At 46.8% G+C, this 20478-nt stretch overlaps 1 protein-coding gene across 6 annotated transcripts in view; it reads left to right on the top strand.

Moving 5' to 3' along the window:
* The window catches only part of TLN2 (talin 2), a 473758-nt gene that overhangs the window by 415306 nt on the left and 37974 nt on the right, over positions 1 to 20478 (top strand). For 5 of the 6 annotated variants that reach the window (XM_037833795.1, XM_037833796.1, XM_037833791.1 and 2 more), the window contains 7 exons: positions 859 to 1005; positions 2546 to 2712; positions 3620 to 3803; positions 7290 to 7415; positions 7622 to 7738; positions 10385 to 10570; positions 18140 to 18247. In XM_037833795.1, the coding sequence (XP_037689723.1) occupies positions 859 to 1005; positions 2546 to 2712; positions 3620 to 3803; positions 7290 to 7415; positions 7622 to 7738; positions 10385 to 10570; positions 18140 to 18247 (1035 nt within the window). The remainder of the gene's footprint in view (positions 1 to 858; positions 1006 to 2545; positions 2713 to 3619; positions 3804 to 7289; positions 7416 to 7621; positions 7739 to 10384; positions 10571 to 18139; positions 18248 to 20478) is intronic. The other variant, XM_037833797.1, reaches the window with a different exon arrangement.

Here is a 20478-nt window from a genome sequence, read left to right as displayed (position 1 = left end):
GACCAAAGTGAAAATTGATGTGAAACAGAGTGGGAGGAAGGCAAACTTTGGGAGAGGCTGGGGTGGAATTCATTACACCTTAAAGGAGCTATGCACAGTGGAGCTCATTTGGCTCCTCAGTCTGCATGGAACTTAGGCAGCATACGTTATAATCCCACAACCAGTGGTCATTTAAAAGAATGCGTGCCTGCTGAACCCTTCACTGCAAAAATGTGTCTTTAAAAAATATATAAATAAATAAAATGTGCCTTTTTAAAGAAACCACAAACTTGGCCTGATAGAAAGGAAGCCTGGACTCAGTAAGGTCAATCTCACCATGTGGTGCAGCTGAGGAAGGGAGTGTTCTGTTTGGTAACTTACCAATTTTGCAAGAATCTGAACACTTTAAAATATGCTTAATACTAGATGAACTTCTAATTAACCTCTAGGGTTGTTGTGAGGAATAAATGAAATTAAATGTATTACCTGCCTCAAGAGATTCTAACACACAGGGGCTCAATAAATGCTGTTGAATAAACTGAATTATCCCACAAAGTTCACATAGTTAGTATTCCTACCAGGTGGCTCAGGATACAGAGAAGCTGTAAACCAGAAAAGGAAGCAGATACTCAGAAGGCATTATGATCAAATGATTGGCTGTACTGGCTTGCCCAATGGGGGCTGTGGGCATTTTACAATCTCTGAAGGGGCAGCAAAGTCAACCAAAGTCCATACTTAACCAAACACAGACTCCCGATGGGAGTGGAATTTTCCTAGCCAGGCTCCCATAGGACATGGGGGGAATGTTCCATGTAGGGAAGCCCTTGATGACAGGGTCCATCATGTTTCTCCTTCCCCATCCTGGGTTTCCCTCTGCAGATTGGATTCCAGATCCGTACCCGTGTACAGGACTTGGGCCACGGCTGTATCTTCTTGGTCCAGAAGGCGGGGGCCCTCCAAGTGTGTCCCACAGACAGCTACACCAAGAGGGAGCTGATCGAGTGTGCCCGAGCCGTGACCGAGAAGGTAAGGAGCTGTCATCGGCTTGGACTCTGCCACGGCAACCAGCACTGGCTCCTGGTTGTCTGCCATCATCCAGGATGTAAGTGGGACACTAAGCCAAATAATGCAGCCAAGACAGCTACCTCATCTTCCCTCATCACCGGCTTTTCCCCAGGGATGGGGGACACGTCAGGGAACAGGGAACATCCATAGTGTCCTGTGAATGTCAGGTCTCTCGTGGGCAAGCTTCTTGAAGGCTCTCTTGCGGACAGAGCGCCTCAGAGTCCCGATCAGCAGCCAGTAGACTGCTGTGGGGAGGCCTGGAGCTGGAAATTCTTCTGCAAGGGCTTCTGACAAGTTATGCCCCTTGTCTTCCTTGTCAAGAGGCTCCTAAGTGTTAAGGGTACCTTTTGTGCAACCTTTTTTTTTTGTAGACTAAGGACAGTGACATGGGCAACTTAATTTAAGTCCCATGGCTCCTTCATGGAAGAGCTGTAACTTGCACTGGGTTTTCTAACTCTAAAGGCAACTGTTTTAAAGAGAATTGCAAGGTGCAGTAAACAAGGCCCTAGAATTTTGGCTAAACTATTTCACCTTTCCAAGCCTTGATTATCAGTGTGCAAAATGGGGATAAAGGAATGGTAGATAGCTCAGAGGGTTGTGAAGATTAAAGATGCTACTATACGTAAAAGTTCTTGGCACAGTACCGGGCACAGGGCTAAGCATTTAGTAAATACTAAACACATCTTTCCTAAAAACTTGCCTCCAAAACTCATTTCTGTATAACATCCTTTCATTCCCAGTAGCTCTCTTTTTCACCCACAGTGTATTAATCTTTTGCTTTGCTTACATTTCTGGGAATCATTTTTCAGGTCAGTTATTTTGCAGGCTACTTTGAGCATAGGCTGAAGTATCTGTGCTTTGTGTGGCTTTTCCCTCTCGGTTTGCTTGGATTTGTAGGACATGGAGCTTGGTAGATTTTCCTCCAGGTTCTTTCCTCTCTTGGGTCCATTATGGAGAATTTCCAATCAGGAAGCAGTCAAGGGAAGGACTGAACAGCGTTAGCAGTGGGTGGTTCCTACAGAAAACCCGATCGCTGGAAGACACGGCAATGGGAAAAAGACAAGAAATGACCATGCTTTTCACAGGATCCTAATCCTTTATCTCTCTTTGTGGTTTCAGAAACATAACAGTAGTTAAATAGAGAATAGCATGGGCCTTCCACTGAATACTAACTATGTGCCAAGCTCCATGCTAGACACTGTATATCCATTTTTTACCCCCTCTTAATCCTCACTACAATCCTGACAGGTAAGAAATAATAGCCCCAGTTTAAGGATGAGGAAACTGAGTTTAAGAGAAGCAGCTTGCCCGAGGTAACACAGCCAGTAAATGACAAAGCCAGGATTCAGACCTAGTCTATTTGACTCCAAACATGTACTGGTAACCCTTAAGCTACACTGACTCTCAGGAGAAAAAATGCAGTGTTTTCAGAGTTAGCACACCTTTGGGTTGCATTTTCTCCATTTCCCTGCTCCTCCTCACATTTTCTTTCTGCCGACAGGTGTCCTTGGTGCTGTCAGCTCTCCAGGCTGGGAATAAGGGGACCCAGGCATGTATTACGGCCGCCACTGCCGTGTCCGGGATAATCGCTGACCTGGACACCACCATCATGTTTGCAACGGCAGGGACCCTGAATGCAGAGAACAATGAGACCTTCGCAGACCACAGGTACAGGAGCGGAGGCCCCTTGGAGGTTCCCAGGCGGGTAGAGCTCCAGGCTGGCCTGCGTCTGAATCCCCATGATCAACTTAGGAGACGTGGCCCAGGATCCAGAAACATGGTTATCTGTTTTGATTTCAACAAGATGTTCAAGTCGGAAAAGTGAACTACATAATCAAAAGAAGCCCCTTCCGCCAACTGTAAACACGGAGTCGTGTTTGAACTTTGTCTGTCACAGTCCTAAATCCAACCTGCTCCAGCAGAGAGTGGCTTTTTGATCTCTTAGCTCTCCAAGCTAGAGAGACTGTCCTCTGACTTTCTAGCTCACTGACCCTAGCAGGGCTGGGTATTGCAGGGGCAGGTGCATTTAGTTCTTACAGAAGACTGGAGGAGTGTGGTTTAAAGCCTGCTGTCCCTCCTGGGCTTGTACTGAGAATGCTAGCTCTTCAGCCCCCATGCAAAAGGCTACTTCTGGGACTCTCCAGTATTCTGTCATCCCTTCCAGAACCCAGTTCCTTGGGCTCTGATGTCTTGGACAAGATGCTCCAATCCATGTGTCCTCACCGCTCCTTGTACCTATAAAGTATTTTAAGGGGTTGGTGGGAGCCGCAGAAAAGAAGCTGGCCTTTTATTTTAGCTATAGGGCCTGGGTAAGGAAGCCAATTGGTGGGTTTGAATCCTTAACTGAAGCATTAGTATTACTCTAATACATGACTTTTAAGTTCACTTCCCTCTCCAATTTTGCCTACACAGAAGATGGCAGCCCCCATGCTAAGGGCGGGGGGAGTACACTGTCTCTCTTCATCAAAGCCCTGTAGTGAAAAGCCCCCTATGAAGGGTATCTTTTCTTCCTAACTGCAAGTAATCAAGCTTGTGTCTCCCTCTTCTCTCTCCACCCCCCTCCCTTCTTTCTCAGGGAGAACATTCTAAAAACAGCCAAGGCCTTGGTTGAAGACACAAAACTGCTGGTGTCTGGGGCTGCGTCCACTCCAGACAAGCTGGCGCAGGCAGCCCAGTCCTCAGCAGCCACCATCACCCAGCTTGCCGAGGTGGTCAAGCTGGGGGCAGCCAGCCTGGGCTCCGATGACCCTGAGACCCAGGTATGGGTGGATCCGGGTAGTGGGTCCTCCTTGCATTCCCACAGAGCACTATGTCTGCCTCAGAAGAAGTCTAAAGGCCAATGGGAATTTTTAAAGCAAGCAATACGTGTGTGAGTGTGACTGTGCTTTGGGGAACTTGTAGGAAGCAGTTGTCCAGGCAAGAGATGGGCATGTACTATGTTGGTAGCAGTGGGGATGGATAAACCAACAGACTTGAGAGAAATCTAGAAGGAAGTTTCAACTGGGCTTGGTGATTAACCGAATGCAGTGAACATCCAGATGTGAGGGAGAGGGAGGAGTGCAGGATGACTCCCTTGTTTCAGGCTGGTGGCTCCACTGAGGTTGAGCTCCCTGGAAGAAGAGCCAGTTCGGGTGGGGAGACTATGGGGAGTTCAGTTTGGGCAGTGTTAAGTTGGAAGTGCCAGTGAGACACGCATGTGGATCTAGTGAGTGGACCTACGCCTGCTCAGGTATGGAGACACAGATTCAGGGATTGTTCACATATAGGCACTGATTGAAACTACAGGAGAGGAAAAGCCTAGAGTGGGAGAAGAAGGGGGCCCAAGAAAGAGGTCTGAGGAATCCAGTAGTGAGGACCATATTAAGGAGGAAGAGATGCCCAAGGAGACTGAGAAGCAGAAGCAGCTAGTAGGAGGAAATCCTGGAGGGTTTGATATTAAGAGAAGGGAGTGTTTCAACCCACCAGAGATGGTTGAGAAATCAAAAAGGATGAAGGTCTGAGAGTTGGCCGTTGTTCTAGAACCATGGAGGGCACTGGTGACCTCAGCAAGGGCTATTTGTTTGGGATTGTGGGGCAGGAGCCAGATGAGAGTGAAGAAATAAAGTCAGAACATGGAGTCAACCCATCTGAGAAGTTTGGCTCTGAAAGGTGGGCAGAGAGAGGAGCTGGAGAGGTTAAGGGAGGGCTCTGAGCAACTCTGACACCCTGCTTCAGATTTAGCAATTACATTGAAACCACCTGCCTGTTTCTTGGTCCCCCATCTTTGGCTGCAAACTCCTCAAGGGCAGTAACCATGGTTTATTAATCTTTGAAATTCAAATTGAAATGCAATTCATCTTTGTAAGTATTAATCTTTGTATGCACCCAACACAGTTCCTGGCACATAGTGGATACCCAACAAATATTTGTTCAACTGATGTGGGACTGACAGCCAACCAAAGCCATCAACAAATTGATTCTGCCCATTCCCAGAGAGCAAAATTTAGAATCCCTCTGTTTTCCTCTATCCCAGCACCATCAGATGGTAAATCCTTCAGTTTTCACTGCTTAATCCTCACTCAGCAAACTCGTCTTTCTTGGCCCATTTGACCAAAACTAGATAGGAACCCACCCCCACCCCTCCTCCTCCAGTGCCCAGGTAGTCGCTACTGTGCTCATTAGTGTAAGGCAACAGTTTTGCTTCTGATGGCCATGCCCCTTTCCTTTCTGCCATCCTCTACTACGCATAGCTGGGGGAGGAAACGTTCCTTATGTAGCCTTTTATTCCTTCTGCTGGATTTCATTTTGATAGCATCCGAATTCAAATTGGCTGCCCTCTGGAATTCTAAGCATTCACAGAAATCCCTGCCCATGGTATTGTTTTTACCTCCATAGAGGAAGGAAAAATTTGAAAACATGGTCACAGAAATTGGAACTATACTGCAGAAGCCCTCTCTCCTAACCTGATTCAGCCATAGAAAAAGTGAATTGACCAGAGGATTTAAATCTTTGAGCACAGGGAAATGTGTTGAATTGCTATAGGGTCTTAACTCCCAAATGGTCTAGATAGAGATCCTGAAGCACCAACTTCTAGTGAGAATTTGCTAGTAAAAAATGCACCACCACCACTACCACCACCACCCAAAAAATGTCCTCAGTTGTTAAGTGAGCAGGGATGGAGCAGTGTGCATGCCCTGAGTGTTGGCTGCAGACCTTTGCTTGCTGAGCCTCAGTCTCCTCTCTCCCCCTCCCCACTGTGATCTCAGGAATCAGCACCTTACAGGCACTGCCTGCCCTGTGGTTTCTGAAGACTGAGGGGGAAGAGGCAGGATGAAATGGAGGGGTGGGAGAGGGCAGGAGGCTGTAGAGTCACAGTACTGCTAAGCTTGCAGGGGTCTGGGACTTTAGAGTTTCTAATACGTTCCACGTACATTATCCCAGTTTATCCTCAACAGTGCTGTAAAGTAGACAGGGCTGGCATTGCTAAAGCCACTTGTAGATGAGGAGGTTAAGTAGTGTGGAAGTTAAGACCACGACCCTTAGGATCTCACTGACCCGAGTCTGAATCCCAATGCTGCCACTCCTGGGCTCAGGCAGGGTGGGACATTGGTTCCCACTTGAAAAAGCGGTGGTGAGATTCAGGGGATGATGTGTGCTGAGGGCCTGGTGCGGTACCCAGCACATTGCCCTCAGGACTTGGAAGTTATTATTTATTCTAACTATTATTATAATACAAGTAGTAGTTTTAGCTTCTGAGAAGACTTAAATGTAGTATCATGTAGTAACTGGGACTTTGGGTTCCAAGTCCAGAACACACTGAAAAGATGTCTCCATCTGTCAAATGGTCAGTGGTCTCTGCCCAATTAGAAAAGTGAATGTAGATAATCTATCAATAATCTGTCATATCACCCTTAATGTGGGTACACATCTATTTGCTCAGTCGTTCCACAATATTAACTCAGCAACTACAGAACCAAATGGAAGTGTAGGCCAACCCTTCTGAAGTTTACATCTAAGTTGGGGGGGGGGAGACCAGAGTGTAAGTGAATAAATAAAATAATTCCGGATACTGATAAGTGCTCTAAATAAAACAGAGTGACCTGACAGAGAGTGACAGGCTGTTTGTGGGGGCTGGGCCCGCAGCTCCGGTGGTCAGGAAAGATCTCCGAGGATATGATGTTGGAGCTGAGACCTGAACCACAAGAAAGAGCCAGATGCTGGCAGAGAGAATAGCAAGGGCAAAGGCCCTGAGGCAGGAATGAGTTAGGGTCTTCACGGAGTAGAAAAAAGACCAGTGTGGCAGAATCCATGCTGAGTGAGGCAGAGAATCCTACAGATCAAAGCTGGAGGGGTGGGCAGGGCTGCCATGAAGGCCTTGCAGGCCCCGGCATGAGGATTAGATTTGTTCTCGCTGGTTCCAGAGCACAGGTGTCTACCTAACTGACTTCATCCTTTCATAGGCAACTTGTCAACTTAGCTCCCAGCTAGATGGTGTTTGAAATGTGCTGTGTATTTAGACCTGAGTTTTCCATCCTGGCTGAGCCTTAGCCTCAACTTGGGATGTCCAGGTACTAGATCTTCACCAGACTCCTGCATCACAACCTCCAGAGGTGGCTCCCTAGGTGATTCTGCCACATGACAGGCTTGAGAGCTGCTGATTTTGAGACCTTCCTTTTCGTGTCCCAGATACCCGCAGCCTGGACACAGGCTGAAGTCAGCAGATGACTGCTTGGCCCAGCTCACCTGGGCTTCATACTCTCTTTCAGGTGGTGCTGATCAACGCCATCAAAGACGTGGCCAAGGCCCTTTCGGATCTCATTGGTGCTACCAAGGGAGCTGCCAGCAAACCCGCGGATGACCCCTCCATGTACCAGCTCAAGGGGGCTGCCAAGGTAGAATGGAGCACCCAGTGGGGACAAGCATGCAGGGGGAGTGCTGGGGTGAGAGGAGCAGATACAGGAATATTTGGAGAAAATGCATCTCAGCACCTTCCTCACTTAAAGGAAAGAGAATGTTTTTGCTTATGGTATTAGATCCCCAAGTTAAAGAAGTAGGGGCTGGACCTCAGTGCTCTCTCGTGGCCTTTCTCCCCGTGCAGGTGATGGTGACCAACGTCACCTCCCTCCTCAAGACCGTGAAGGCAGTGGAGGACGAGGCCACCCGAGGCACACGAGCACTTGAGGCCACCATCGAGTACATAAAGCAGGAGCTCACGGTAAGGAGCCAGCCGCCCCCTCCCTCAGGCACCGTGTCCAACAGCAGCCTGCCTGGCCCCGGCGTGGGGCTCCTGAGATTTTACCTGGTGCACGTGAAAGAGGGAGGCACATTCACCCATTGTATAACTGAGCACTCCCGAGTTTAGTTGGAAGGCTTGGATCAGTTTGCAATGGTAATTGATAAGGAATAAAATGAAATGTATCATTTAGGGCTATTCAGACTTAATTCTACTAAAATTGTAGCATAAAATTTAAACATTACAGAAGATCCCCAGCAAAAGAAGTCAGTACAGCTGTTTGCACTTGCCTTGAGTTTAAATCATGTATATAATGTGTAGCCACAAACAGCCCCACTTGATTCTCTTTTGTTGTCAGCAACAGCTCATGCTGCTGCACATTTGTGGATTTTTAAGTCACTGGTTCCCTTTTTTTTTTTTGGGGGGGGGGAGTTGGGCTCCTTTGGCTGCTGGTTGTTCCACATCTTCACAAGGTCAACTGTGGAGGCCATAAGCCCCTGAGGATCAATACATGAGCAGTTCCATTGGGTTTTGGTGATGGAGCCTTGGGTTCTTTTGTCTTGTCTTTAATGAGTCCACTTTGTTGATATTGTACTTAGTCCACACTTTACAGTAAAAACTGAAAAATACAGGACCAACTCAAAAGTTGGTGGCATACCACTTCACACCCACTAAGCTAGCTATTAAAAACAAAATGAGTATTGGTGAGGATGCAGGGAAATTGGAACCCTGATATATTGTTGGTGAGAATGTAAAATGGTGAAGTATATACCCAAAAGAATTGAAAACAAGGACTCAAACCGATATATACACACCTGTGTTCTTAGCAGCGCTAGTCACAGTTGCCAAAGATGGAAGCAACCCAAGTGTCCATCAATAGATGAATGGATAAACAAACTGTGGTATATACATACAATGGAATATTATTCAGTCATAAAAAAGGGATGAATTTCTGATACATGCAACTACGTGGATGAACCCTGAAGACATCTTGTTGAGTGAAATAAGCCAGTCACAAAGGGACAGGTATTACATGATCTCACTTACATGAAATACCTAGAATAAGCAAATTCATAAAGACTGACAGTAGATTAAAGGTTACTAGGAGCCAGGGTCAGGAGGTGAGTGGAACAGGGAATTATTGGTGTGTGGGTGCATAGTTTCTGTTTGAGTAATGTAAAAGTTTGGGTAATGGATGTTGGTGATAGTAGCGCAATATTGTGAATGTGATTAATGTCACTGTGTTGTACACTTGAAAGTAGTTAAAATGAGAAAATTTGAGTTGTATATATGTTACTACAGTTAAAAGTTTAAAAAAAAAAAAAAGATGACAGCATCCTTAAGCACTGCTTCCTGGCACTCACCTGGCTGCCCAGGCTGGGTATTTCCTATCTAAAGTCTAGACACATTTTCTGACATGAGGGTGTGTTCAATGGTGGCAACAGAAGAAAAGATTTGACATTGGAGCTGTCCTGCGAAATTACAGACACGTGGTCAATTTGTCTTCCAGTGTGATTTAGAATTTACCAGACTGAGTGCATTTCTATGTATAGATGAGGTTTGCAAAGCATGTGCCACAAGGGAGGACCACGTTAGTGTGGAGTACACTGTACATGTAGCCTTGATTCCACAGGGGATAGCATTCAAGGCTGGATTTGAGATTTTTGGTCTGGGGCTGCTTAATTGCAGCTGCCCAATTTTGGGGTGCTGGTGATGTTTGAGACTGGGTGGCCCATGGCTGGGATGCTGGCTGGGTGCTCCACTCCGCTGCAGGGCAGGCCTCTGGGAAGCATTTCCTACTGAAACGTGGCTGCCTCTGGCTGCAGACAGAGCAGCACTGACTTGATGGGGCTCCTTTTCTGGGAACAGATGCACATTCAGCACACAGCCAGGACACCCTTCATTCATATTAGAAAGACAAGGCAGATGAGGTTGAGCCAGAAGCAGCTGTCTTGACTGACAGGTGGAACTTTAAAGTGGAATATTTGGCTACCACAGTTAATTTATTTCAGTTTCTCTAAAGGTGCACGCATGCACACGTGTGTTGTTGAAAAATTCACAATGTCACCATGGCGCACTCGACATGCACGCCTCTGCACAATTATGTAGTTATATTTGTAAGACAGACTAAGAATAGAAGGAACTGAATGCTTCATTTCCTTCAACCCTACACCCTCTTAAAGAGAGAGGCAAGTCCTGAGTGATGCATCCAGGTTAGTCCTACCTGGAACCACCATCAGGACTGTGGAATTTCTGAAAACTGCTGAAGCACCAGCAGAGATAGGGGAAAAGAACAGGTAAGCCTCACAACAACCTTCCCTGGGAATAGATAGTTGACAAATATTGGGTGTCAGTTTCTGCAGATGAACAGGTTAACATTTAACTTTCTCCCTCACCATATTGTTCCCACAAATGAAGTGCTAAAGCCTTATGAGTGATAGAATCTTGAAAGCAAGAATGATGTTACTGTATTCGTTAGAATTAAATTCCTAATTTCCTGCCATTTGATGGTTTCTTCCCATAGCTGGCGTGATGTTAAGCTGCTGAGCTGCAGACTGATCGGAGACAAATAAATTATTTCTATCTTTCCCTTTTTGATTTTTTTTTCCTACTGCCTCTTACCTCCAGGTGTTCCAGTCCAAGGAGGTACCTGAAAAGACATCATCACCTGAAGAGTCGATAAGGATGACGAAAGGCATCACCATGGCAACAGCCAAAGCCGTGGCAGCTGGGAACTCATGCAGACAGGAGGACGTGATTGCAACAGCCAACCTGAGCCGGAAAGCCGTGTCAGATATGCTGACAGCTTGCAAGGTAACGGCCTTGGCATTGTTGTGGTTGGATAGATAGTCGGTCTTGTGATTGAGTTGGTTGGGTTGGTCTGGAGAAAGGGAAGGGCCAGAATGTATAGAAGGTAATGGCTTAATACCTTAAACTTGGTAATAAAACGAATGCTGAAGGCATATGCATCAGCCTGTGGAAAATGACTTGAGGATAGTTTTATATGCAGAAGATGGATTCTGCCCTGTTGACTTAACCCTCCCAGTTCTTTCACTTTGAATTCTTCCTAATGACGCAGGAAGCCTTCTTACAGAGAATGTAGTACAAGCTGTACTGAGAGTAGTAAATAGGGACTGCGGCGTCTTCTTCCAGGTCCTCCAAATGAAAACCAGGTTCACTCTTCTGCCCAGACCCCTTCCCATCTCCATTAGGTCAGCCCTTTTGTGCTAAGAGACGTGTTGCTATAATTGTGTGATGAAGTGAGTTAGAACTTTAAGGTACTGCCTTTTTGCTCTCTGTGCCAGACATTGGAGAAACTCTTTCGACCCTTGGGTAAGCACCGAGGGCAGCTGCCTGGGCCCTGCGTGGTGAGGAACCTGGGGAGACCTGAGCCCAGTGACCTTTATTTTATTTTTTTTAATCAAGTGAGGGCCAACTTTGCCCCAGTGACTGATTGATGATCAAGTGCCATGCAAGGGGTGGGAGTTAATCACAGACTGCTCACCAGCTTCTACAGCTCAGGGTCTGGGGGAATAAAGACCACCCTATGGAAGAGAGTTCTCCAGGGCGAGCTAGTGTAAGGTCCAACTCTGACTTCTCAGAGGTTCCTCAGAATGTAAGGACTAAAAAAACCTGAGAATCTTAAAGCGTTGTGAAATTTAAGAGTAGGATGTTGAGCCCCCAAAATTGAATTTTCTTGTTTGTACTGGATATTTACTTCTCTCAAAGTCTTATCTGCACCCCTAAGAAACTCTCTGCTAAGCTCACTATTGTGTACATGGATACTGGTTATACTTAAATGGTCATTATTAACGTTCTCACTAAAAATCAGATGATATTTTCTTAAAACTTATATATATATGCTTTGGAATGAAAGCTATTAAACTTGACAGTGTTAAAATATACATACAGATATAAAATTATCCTCATAGTGGTATAGAAAAAAATTTTCACAACAGCAGCTGTGAAAAGGCATTGGGGAGAGAACATGGAGATTAGGGTTTATCATCCACATTTTATAACAGAGCTGATAGCATTTTAAAAATAGGGTCTTTACAAGTTCAATTTTTCTGCTATTACTCCCCTGTCCCTATCACAATCGGGGAGAAAAAGTTCCTTAGGGAAGTCTCAATAGGATAAATTGTTACTTTAGAACGCCAAAGTTTGTTTTTGGTTTTGGTTTTTTAATGCCAAGAGCAAGCGAGAGATGGATATCTGACCTGAAGTTGTGTCCCTTGGGTTTTGTTGCTGTAGGGTGGGACTCACCCAAGCCCATCCTGCTCCCCAGTACACCACCACCCCCTCCCCTCCCGGCCCACCCACTTCACTCACCATCACTGGTCATTTTGCCTTCACTGAGTTAGAGTCACATCAGAGCCTTTCCTGGCCGGTCAGCTGCTGTGGTGGCCACTAGGTCAATGTCAAAATTAACATCCAGCCTCCACCCCAAAAGAAGAGCACAGAGACAGCCATTTGACATCTGGTACTCTTCTAAATGGAAGGCCTCCCCTACCTCCTCCATTCACCTCTGACCACAGACAGCTCTCGCTTCACACCAGCGAGAATACGGTTGTCCCTTATGCAGGGGTCCAGTGAGCATTTCCACAAGCAAATGTGCAGGTCAAGATGAACCACTGTTTCCTCCTTAGGCATTTTCTCCAGTCGAAGGATGAGAACTTGAGAGTGTAAGCCTGTCCTTTTGAGGCATTGAGGCAGTTCTCAAAGGGTCTCTGAAACCTGTTTATGTGGCTTCTTTTTAGGGAGTTGCCAGGAAGAAGAAGTCTGATGTGGGAAACTCCAGCTTCAGCAAAGAGGGTGGTCAAAGTCTTCCCCAAGTCTCAGGGACAGAGAGGGTTTAATGGCAAAATCAGCCCCTTGCAGGGACACAGCAGCTGATGCCTTTGCCATCAGTTAACTCTTGAGGGTTAGTAGAGTCTGGCAAGAAAGTCATGGCCCTGAAAAGGGTGGCTGTTGTGATCCAGACGTGCAGGCCCAGGGCTAACTTTGGAGAGTTGTGGTAGACTTAGTTTATTCTTCTGTCACCAGCTAGGGATTGGATCCCTGCATTTGGGCATATAATTATGTTATCGGACATTTTTTAGAGCCTTTCATGATTCCATGTTCTCATCTGATTATGAAGTCCAATTTGCAGAGGAGGAAACTAAAGCCCAAGTGCCTTGGCTAAAGCCTCACAGCTGGTTAGTGAAGGAGCCAAGACTGGAACAAGACTCAGGACTCCCAGCCGACAGCCTCTCCTCTCCCCACAATGGAAGCAGGATGTGGGGAGAGGACGGCACAGATCTGGTACCTGGTGGGGGCCTTTGGTTTGTCCTCGAACCAGGGGGTTCCCCGTTTGGAATTTCACAGTCTGGTTATGTAAAGCCTTCCTGTCATTGGATTGTGCTATAGAGGCATGTGTTATGGGTATGAAATGGAACCCCAAAACATAGAAGAAAAGAGGTGTTATATTGATGACTATCTGGAATTGGGGTAATGGGTAGGGGAAAAAAAAAAAAAAGATTTGTTCCAGATCCTGTAGACATTCTCATACATACATTCTTCTTTTGGCCTAGAAGCCCCTTGTGCACAACCTGCATCCTACCCTTTCAGCTCGAATGCCTCACTACCCGCCACCCTCCAAGCCCTCCTCCTCCCCCCCACCTTGCAAGGAGAGGCAATTGCACCCTCTCTTGCACTCCCGCAGCACTTAGCTTGTGCGCTGCTACCCAGGTTTTGGGGGTTGTGATCGTGGCTGTGTGCTGGGGTCTGGCCCTCTGTATCCTGCTATCTTCGGGAGTGAGGCCTTGTGAAAGGAGGGAGCCAACTCCATCTCTGTGTTCATGCAAAAGAAACTTTATTCTACTCATTCCTACAGGTTTTTATAGCATACAAGGTAGTCTCCTAGTGACTGTTTTCAGGTTTTACAGGGAGGGTGCGTTTTTTTCTAAAGCCATAAGGTCATGATTGCATGTCTTTGATCTCAAGGGACAATCTCTTCAGGGCTGGATGGGAAGGAGCCAGGCAACTTTATCCTTATCTAAATTGCCTGCCTTTAGGCCCACAAAGCTTTGGCCTTCTCCCAGCCTGGTGCCTGCCTTCAGGCACACAATGCTTAGGAGGCGGCCTCCCTGTATAACCTATCAAGCCAGGGAACCTTCCGTGTCTCCACAAGGCCTAGTCTTATTCCTCTCTGTATCCCCAGCTCCAGGCACAGGCCCTGGCACCAAGCAAGCAGCTGTCAGTGGGACCTACTGGCAGCCTCTCAGTAGAATAAATCAAGGGCTGGGCCAAAGTTAGCGCTGAACGAACACGTGAGTCTCGCGGCTTGGTGGTGGCAGTGCCGTCACTGTCACGACATTCATTTCAAGAAAGCTGCCCAGCTCAGTGTGGTCAGTGTGTTTTTGCTGGAAGTTAGGTACTTTCTGGAGTCCATTAGCTTTTCCAGGGGACTCAGCATACAAGAAGCACCAACTAGCTATGTTCCAGGCACTCTCAAGCACACTGGGATCCTATGTGAAGAGAACAAATTCCACCCTCAAGGAGTTCCCCTCTTGGTCCAGGGGGCAGGATTGCCCGCATGTGGGTGGGTTGGGGTTGTTTATACTCAAACCTCATTATTCATGTGTTCTGCATTTGCAAATTCACTTACTTGCTAAAATTTATTTGTAACCCTCAAATTAACTATTGATTCATCAAGCGAGGACACACAGAGCCAGGAAAAATTTGAGTCTGCTGATGCACGTGTGCCCAGCTGAGGTCAAACAGGTGACATTCCACCTTCTAGTTTCAGCTCTTGTACTGTAAAGTATCCTTTTCATGGTACATTTAGTGCCACATTTTTCTTGTTTTTGTACTTTTTGTTAGTGATTTGCTGTTTAAAATGACCCCCAAGTATAGTCCTAAAGTGCTGTCCAGTGTTCCTAAGCGCAGGAAGGCCTGATGGAGAAATTTCACATGTTCAATAAGCTTCGTTCGAGCATAAGAATAGTGCTATGGGCAGTGAATTCATTGTTAATGAATCAACAATATATATTAAATAAGATGTCTTTAAACAGAAACATACATCAAACAAAGTTATGAGTTGATCCATCAGGGACCTAACTCTGTATTTCCCCCAGGAGCAATGGTTCAATATTTAACAATTCAGTGCTCATATTGACTCTATAGAGCCAACCCACCACAAATAACGAGAGTGTGCAAACTTACAGGATGGAAAGTGCTACCATAGTGTGCACCCAGGGATGCTCTAACCAGAGGTGAGGCAGCTCACCCTGTCCAGGGTTGAGTATGGCTTCCCGGAGCCAGTGACTATTCAGCTGGACCCTGAAGGATCAGTGAAGAGGGGGTGAGGCAGCCAGGCTGAAGGACTGGCGTGCAAGATCCTGGCAGTCAGAGACAGCACCACACGTACGGTTCTCCTGGGCACGATGGAGGGTAGAGTGTGAGGGTGGGGTGGAGAGGCAAGTGTGGGAAGACAGGTGGGGCCAGCTTGATGATGCACCATGAGTACCAGGCCAGGGAGTTTGGACTCTGTCCTGAAGCCACACATATTTGCCGTATATCACACCGGTGATAACCTCGAGAAGGTTTAGTCGCAGACACTAGTACTTACCTGGTGGAACATGGTCCTGAGTGCTGCCTTGTACATGGTTTTGGAAGTACTGTCGTATATGTGCTGTCATTTGATCCTACAGGGGAAGGGGAAGTGTAAATATCCAGATTTGTTGCGTGATTAAACAGAGGCTCAGAGAGATGAAGTGGCATTACCAAGACACACAGCTATTTACAATCAGAACTGAAACTGAAACCAGGTCTTCTGATTTCACATCCAGTTCTGTTTCTGCTGCCTGTGGCTTCTCAGCCATAATGCTCAAGATCACTGTGATTGATGAGAGACAGTCACTTTTGTCCCCATGTTATAGACAGCAAATGAAAAGGGGAGATTAAACAGAATGAAAAAGTCCTGATTAAGGTGGAAACAGAAGGCAGCTCATACTTCCAAGTCTCTTCCTTAACACAGGTTCCCCTGTTTTCAGGGGAGGAGGTTAGATAGAAAAGTATGGGTGCTGCTTACCCTCTCGGTTTCTCTCCATTATTTTGTCCCTGGATCAGGCCATCCTGACTCTGCAGGACAGAATAACAGCCAGAGCTCTGAAGCCTGTGTGTTGGCTTTACATGCTGAAAGCAGGCTTGATAAAAAGCATCGCTGCAGAGCCCTAAGACTCCTCTTAGGATAGAACTTATTCAGTAAACTTATAAACATTTGCATTTCCTTTGGTCTCCTGTATTCCCCACCCTTTTATAGAAAGGAAAGGAAACAAGGCAGCTTGCCAGAAAGGGTGTGCATACAATGAGGTGGCTACAGAGAACTAGGTCTGGGGATGCTGAGTGGTAGATCACAAAGAAACCCGTCTATCCCAAGCAGAAGGGTCAAGCTGATGTGCTTGAACACTGTCTCTGGGGCAGAGTGTCGGGAGCCAGGGCAAAAGGGAAGTGCAGTAAGTTACACGCAGGCTCATCTTACCAGAATGGGAGGATTCCACTGACTCCTCAGGCAGGGACAGATTTACCTACACCCTAAGTTTTTTCCAGTGTGTATTTCTTCCTGGTCTGTCTTCCATGTGCATATATTTCTGTTAAATACAATTGTGTATCTACAATTTCAGTTAACATTATATGATTGTTTCTATGTTGCTGTGAATCATTATAACCAACTTTTTAGTGACTATAAAATACTCTGTTAGTGAATATAATCCTTCCCCTATTGTCAGAAATTTAGATGGTCCATGACTTTTTTTAAACATGCAATACTGCTGTAAACATCTTGGGGCATATTGGTTTTTTCTATGCTTTGCATTCTTTCCTTAGACAAGTGTCCCAGTAGTAGAATTAGTAGGTCAAGTGATACAACATTTTAATTATTGCCAGATTGTGCTCTCAAAGTTTCTGTCAAATTACAGAGCCACTCTCAGGGGATAGAAACACTTCACCCTCACCTCTCACACACCCCTAAAATAAGGGCCTTGCACGTGACCTAATGATGGTGATGTCGAGTAGTAAATATAACCAGCATCTTCCTACAACGGTGTCTCATCAGAAATGCTGCTCTTTGCCTTACACTTCCAGACACAGGGGTTCAAGGATGAATAAAATGTGGTAGTGATTAAGGGCGTGGTTCTGAACTCCTGTCTCCTGCTACTGCGGCACGTTAGTGCTCAGAGGAGTTAAACCAGGCTCACAGTGACAGACGCTGGCCACTCGAATTAGCCCCACTCCTTTGGGGGAGGAAGTGGGGAGCAGGTAACGGGAGAGCCCCCAGCTGCACTCCCCACTGGGGGACAGGCTATAACAGAAGAAATGTGGGGAAGCTGCTCGATACTCCCCTTCAGCCTTGACTTATTCTATTGTACATTTGATAATTGCCCTCATTTGTGAATTATTTGCAGTTTCTATTTTATGTATTCTTGTAAGCCCCTCCAGGTTCTTTCCAGAGCAAGGCTCTAGAAGGAGGAAAGCTGAAGAGGTATAGCTGCCAGATTTAGCAAATGAAAAAAAAAAACAGAGCACCTCATATTTACACTAAAAAAATATTCATTGTTTGTGTGAAATTCGGACTTAACTGGGCACTCTCTATTTTATCTGGCAACCCCATGAAGGGGTATGCTGCCTGAAATGATAGATCGTGAATGACTCAAATTGGCAGGGCTCAAGTGCAAGATGCTGTGTTAACCATATGCCCTGGTTTGCTTATCTTGATGTATACAGTGTGACAGGAGTTATTGATGATGCCTCTGCCAGTACTGGGAGCTCACTGTCTGAGGTTTCCCAAGAGCCAGAGGGCCCTGGTTGCAGGAGATCTCACTGTGACTGCAGCTTCATCAGACCAAGGGGTGAGAACCTGGGCTCAAGTAGTCTGTGAACAGAGAGGAGCCTTCGGAGCTGACATTGCTGAAGGAGGCCAGGCTGACACAGGACAGTGTGTAGCCTGTCTTAAGCCCTAATCGTGAATCTTTCCAGAGCTTTTTAGTATACATTAAAAAAAAAGAAGAAGAAGTGGAAGAAGGAAAGAGGGACCAGACTGAGTTGCTTCTGTTGTCTGGCCCTGGATGAGCAAAATCAAGACACAGACCATTGTCAGAAAACCTGCTGTGGAGAGAGGTGGGAGATGGCAGAATGTGGAGGAGGGCGCCACTTCCATCCAGAGAGTCAGGGTTTCTCAGAGAAGCCACTGAGGTTAAGATAGTCGGTTCCAGAATCACGTTCTCCTGACTCTGGGTCCAGGTCGCCCACCACTGCTGAGTAGGTGACCCCTCCTCGCCACCTGGGTCCACTCAGCGTCTGGCTCTTCCTGTTTAAGTTGTCAACATTCTCTTCTCTCTTCAGCAAGCGTCCTTCCACCCTGATGTCAGTGAAGAAGTGCGGACCAGAGCCTTGCGGTACGGGACGGAATGCAGCCTCGGCTACCTGGGCCTCCTGGAGCACGTCTTGGTGGTGAGGAGTGTGGGCCAGGGCTGGGGAAGAACCGTCTGCACGCGAGGAGGCACCGCCTTGGCTAAAGTCCTGCCATGGCTGGCTCAGACCCAGAGCATCTGTCCCTCAGGAAAACCCCTCTTAGGGCATTGTCCAGGCACCACCTGTGAGGCTGAGACCGTGTTGAGCTGAAATTTTCCCAGATTGCACTGATCCAGCACACAGTTAAAAACATAGTATGAGGAAGTTGAAGTTAGAGCAGCCCAGCTCTCTCAGTGCACCAAAGAGGCAAGAGCAGGATGACATGGAAGGGGGAGGATGAGGGGTGAGCAGAGGGAGGGACACGGGGGTGGCAGTCGGTGCCACCACTGAAACAGTGTCAGGAGGTCCTTGTTATGAAGACCCCACTTCATCCTGCAAGGGCAAGGGATGCTCCTGCAGGAGCCACACCAGCCTATGTGACAAGTTAAGACAAAGCCTCAGCAGTGCAACAGGTGATTGAGTAGCCTCTCCTGGCTTCCTTCAGCCCTTGAATGAGTGGCTTAGATGACATTGAAAATGACTCTTCCCTTCCTCTGAGCCTGAAGTGCCCAGCACAAGGCTGGGTTAAGAGGGCCAACATGGAAGACCCCTGCCCTGGAAGGGTTGGGGTGAGGGTCCTGGCTGTGTGAGCCTCAGGCTTTCCCAGATTCCCAGTTCCTGGGGTGACTTGAGTCCCCCCAGACCCTGAGGACCAAACCACAGAGAACCAAGAGGTATACTGGTGTGCATCCATCTCTGTCAGACCCTGAGGACCACATTTAGAACTGTGTGAGGTCTGGAGTAGGCCATGGAAGAGTGTCTTCAGGTGGCAGGGCCGCCCCAGAAGAGAACTGAAGATGTCTCCCCTCCCATTACTGCCCTCACTCTTCCCCCAGACTAGAAGGCCACCGTCGGACACACAATACATGTCCCTGGAGGAGGACTGTCACACTTTTCATTTGCTGGATATTCTCCGTTTGTTTTCTCATTTTGTCCTTGTGTGGCCATGTGAGGCTAGCAGGGCAAAGGAATGACCCAAGACCAGAGATGTCCAGCCCCTTGGTTGAGGTCACCCAGATACCCGGTGACAGACCTGGTACCAACTCCCAACTCTCCCTGTTCCCAGCTCTGTGTTCATTCTGTCATTTCACTGTTTTCCCTTAAAAACAAACAGAAACAAATGCCCACTACCTTTCGATGTTAACCATTTTAGGTCTTTTAAGCAATTATTGCTGTTATTTTTCACCCAGGTAACTGTGGTCAGTGCAGAAGTATATCTTTTGGGAGAGTAGCCAGTCTGGACTTGCTAATATAGGGCCCCCAAGGCCTGTCCCCTTGTGACTAGAAACCAGGGTTATCACACATGGTGAGCGTCTTAGCTTGTCAGTGTCCACAGGCAAGAGCTTCTCCAGCCAGGCTCGCTCCGAGTGTTGGGATCCAGCTAAAGCCCTTCAGTCCATGGGCATGCCTAGCAGGAAACTGACAGTAAAGAGGATGAAACTGGCAAGGTTTCCAAAAGGAATCCTTTTCTTTATGGAACAGTATATTCTTACCATCCATGAAAATTGGGAAGTATGAGTGGAAACAGTGTTAGGCTTAGGTTTAAGAAGACTTGAGTTTGAATCATTTGTCTGCCACATAAATAGTGCAATAAATGCCATAATAAATCATCACTGTCTTATATGGACTTTAGTTTCTTCAAGTGTCAAACAGACAGTTGAGTGGAGGATTAAATGAGAATGTCTAGAAACCCAGGCTGTGTGGTTGAGCTAACCCTTGCCGAATGGACTCCCCTGTCTGGTATGTGCCGTCTCCCACTGAGCAGTGGGGCTGGGCTCACAAGCGTGGAGCCCTTGCTGCTTGCTGAGCGCAGTCTCTTCCCCTGCACCCTATTTCTCTTTCTTGTTTTCTTCTCTCTCTCTCTTTCTCTCTCTCTTTTGCATTTGTCTTGTCTGTTAATTGGGAAGGGATACTCATTTCTATTTTGTCACTTTTCTCCAGTTCCATTTTTTTATTAAACTGTATTTTTTTCCAGCACCTGTGTCTGTATCTGTGCAGCACTGATAACTGATACTTCCTGAGTAGATGCTGCCCATTGGAAACTGTGTCTCTGTATTTGCTAAAGGAAAGCATCATCACAGCTGCTTTAGCCATAATGCTTTCAAGTACACTTTCCAACTGGTTACCACATGTCATCTGTTCACCGTTTGTCAAGTTTTCATGGAGACCCA

This window comes from Choloepus didactylus, chromosome 4 (genome assembly GCF_015220235.1).
Source record: "Choloepus didactylus isolate mChoDid1 chromosome 4, mChoDid1.pri, whole genome shotgun sequence".
In the NCBI taxonomy this organism is placed as follows: domain Eukaryota; kingdom Metazoa; phylum Chordata; class Mammalia; order Pilosa; family Megalonychidae; genus Choloepus; species Choloepus didactylus.
The sequence above is the reverse complement of the archived record's forward strand: the minus strand, read 5'-3'. Positions and strand labels throughout refer to the sequence as shown.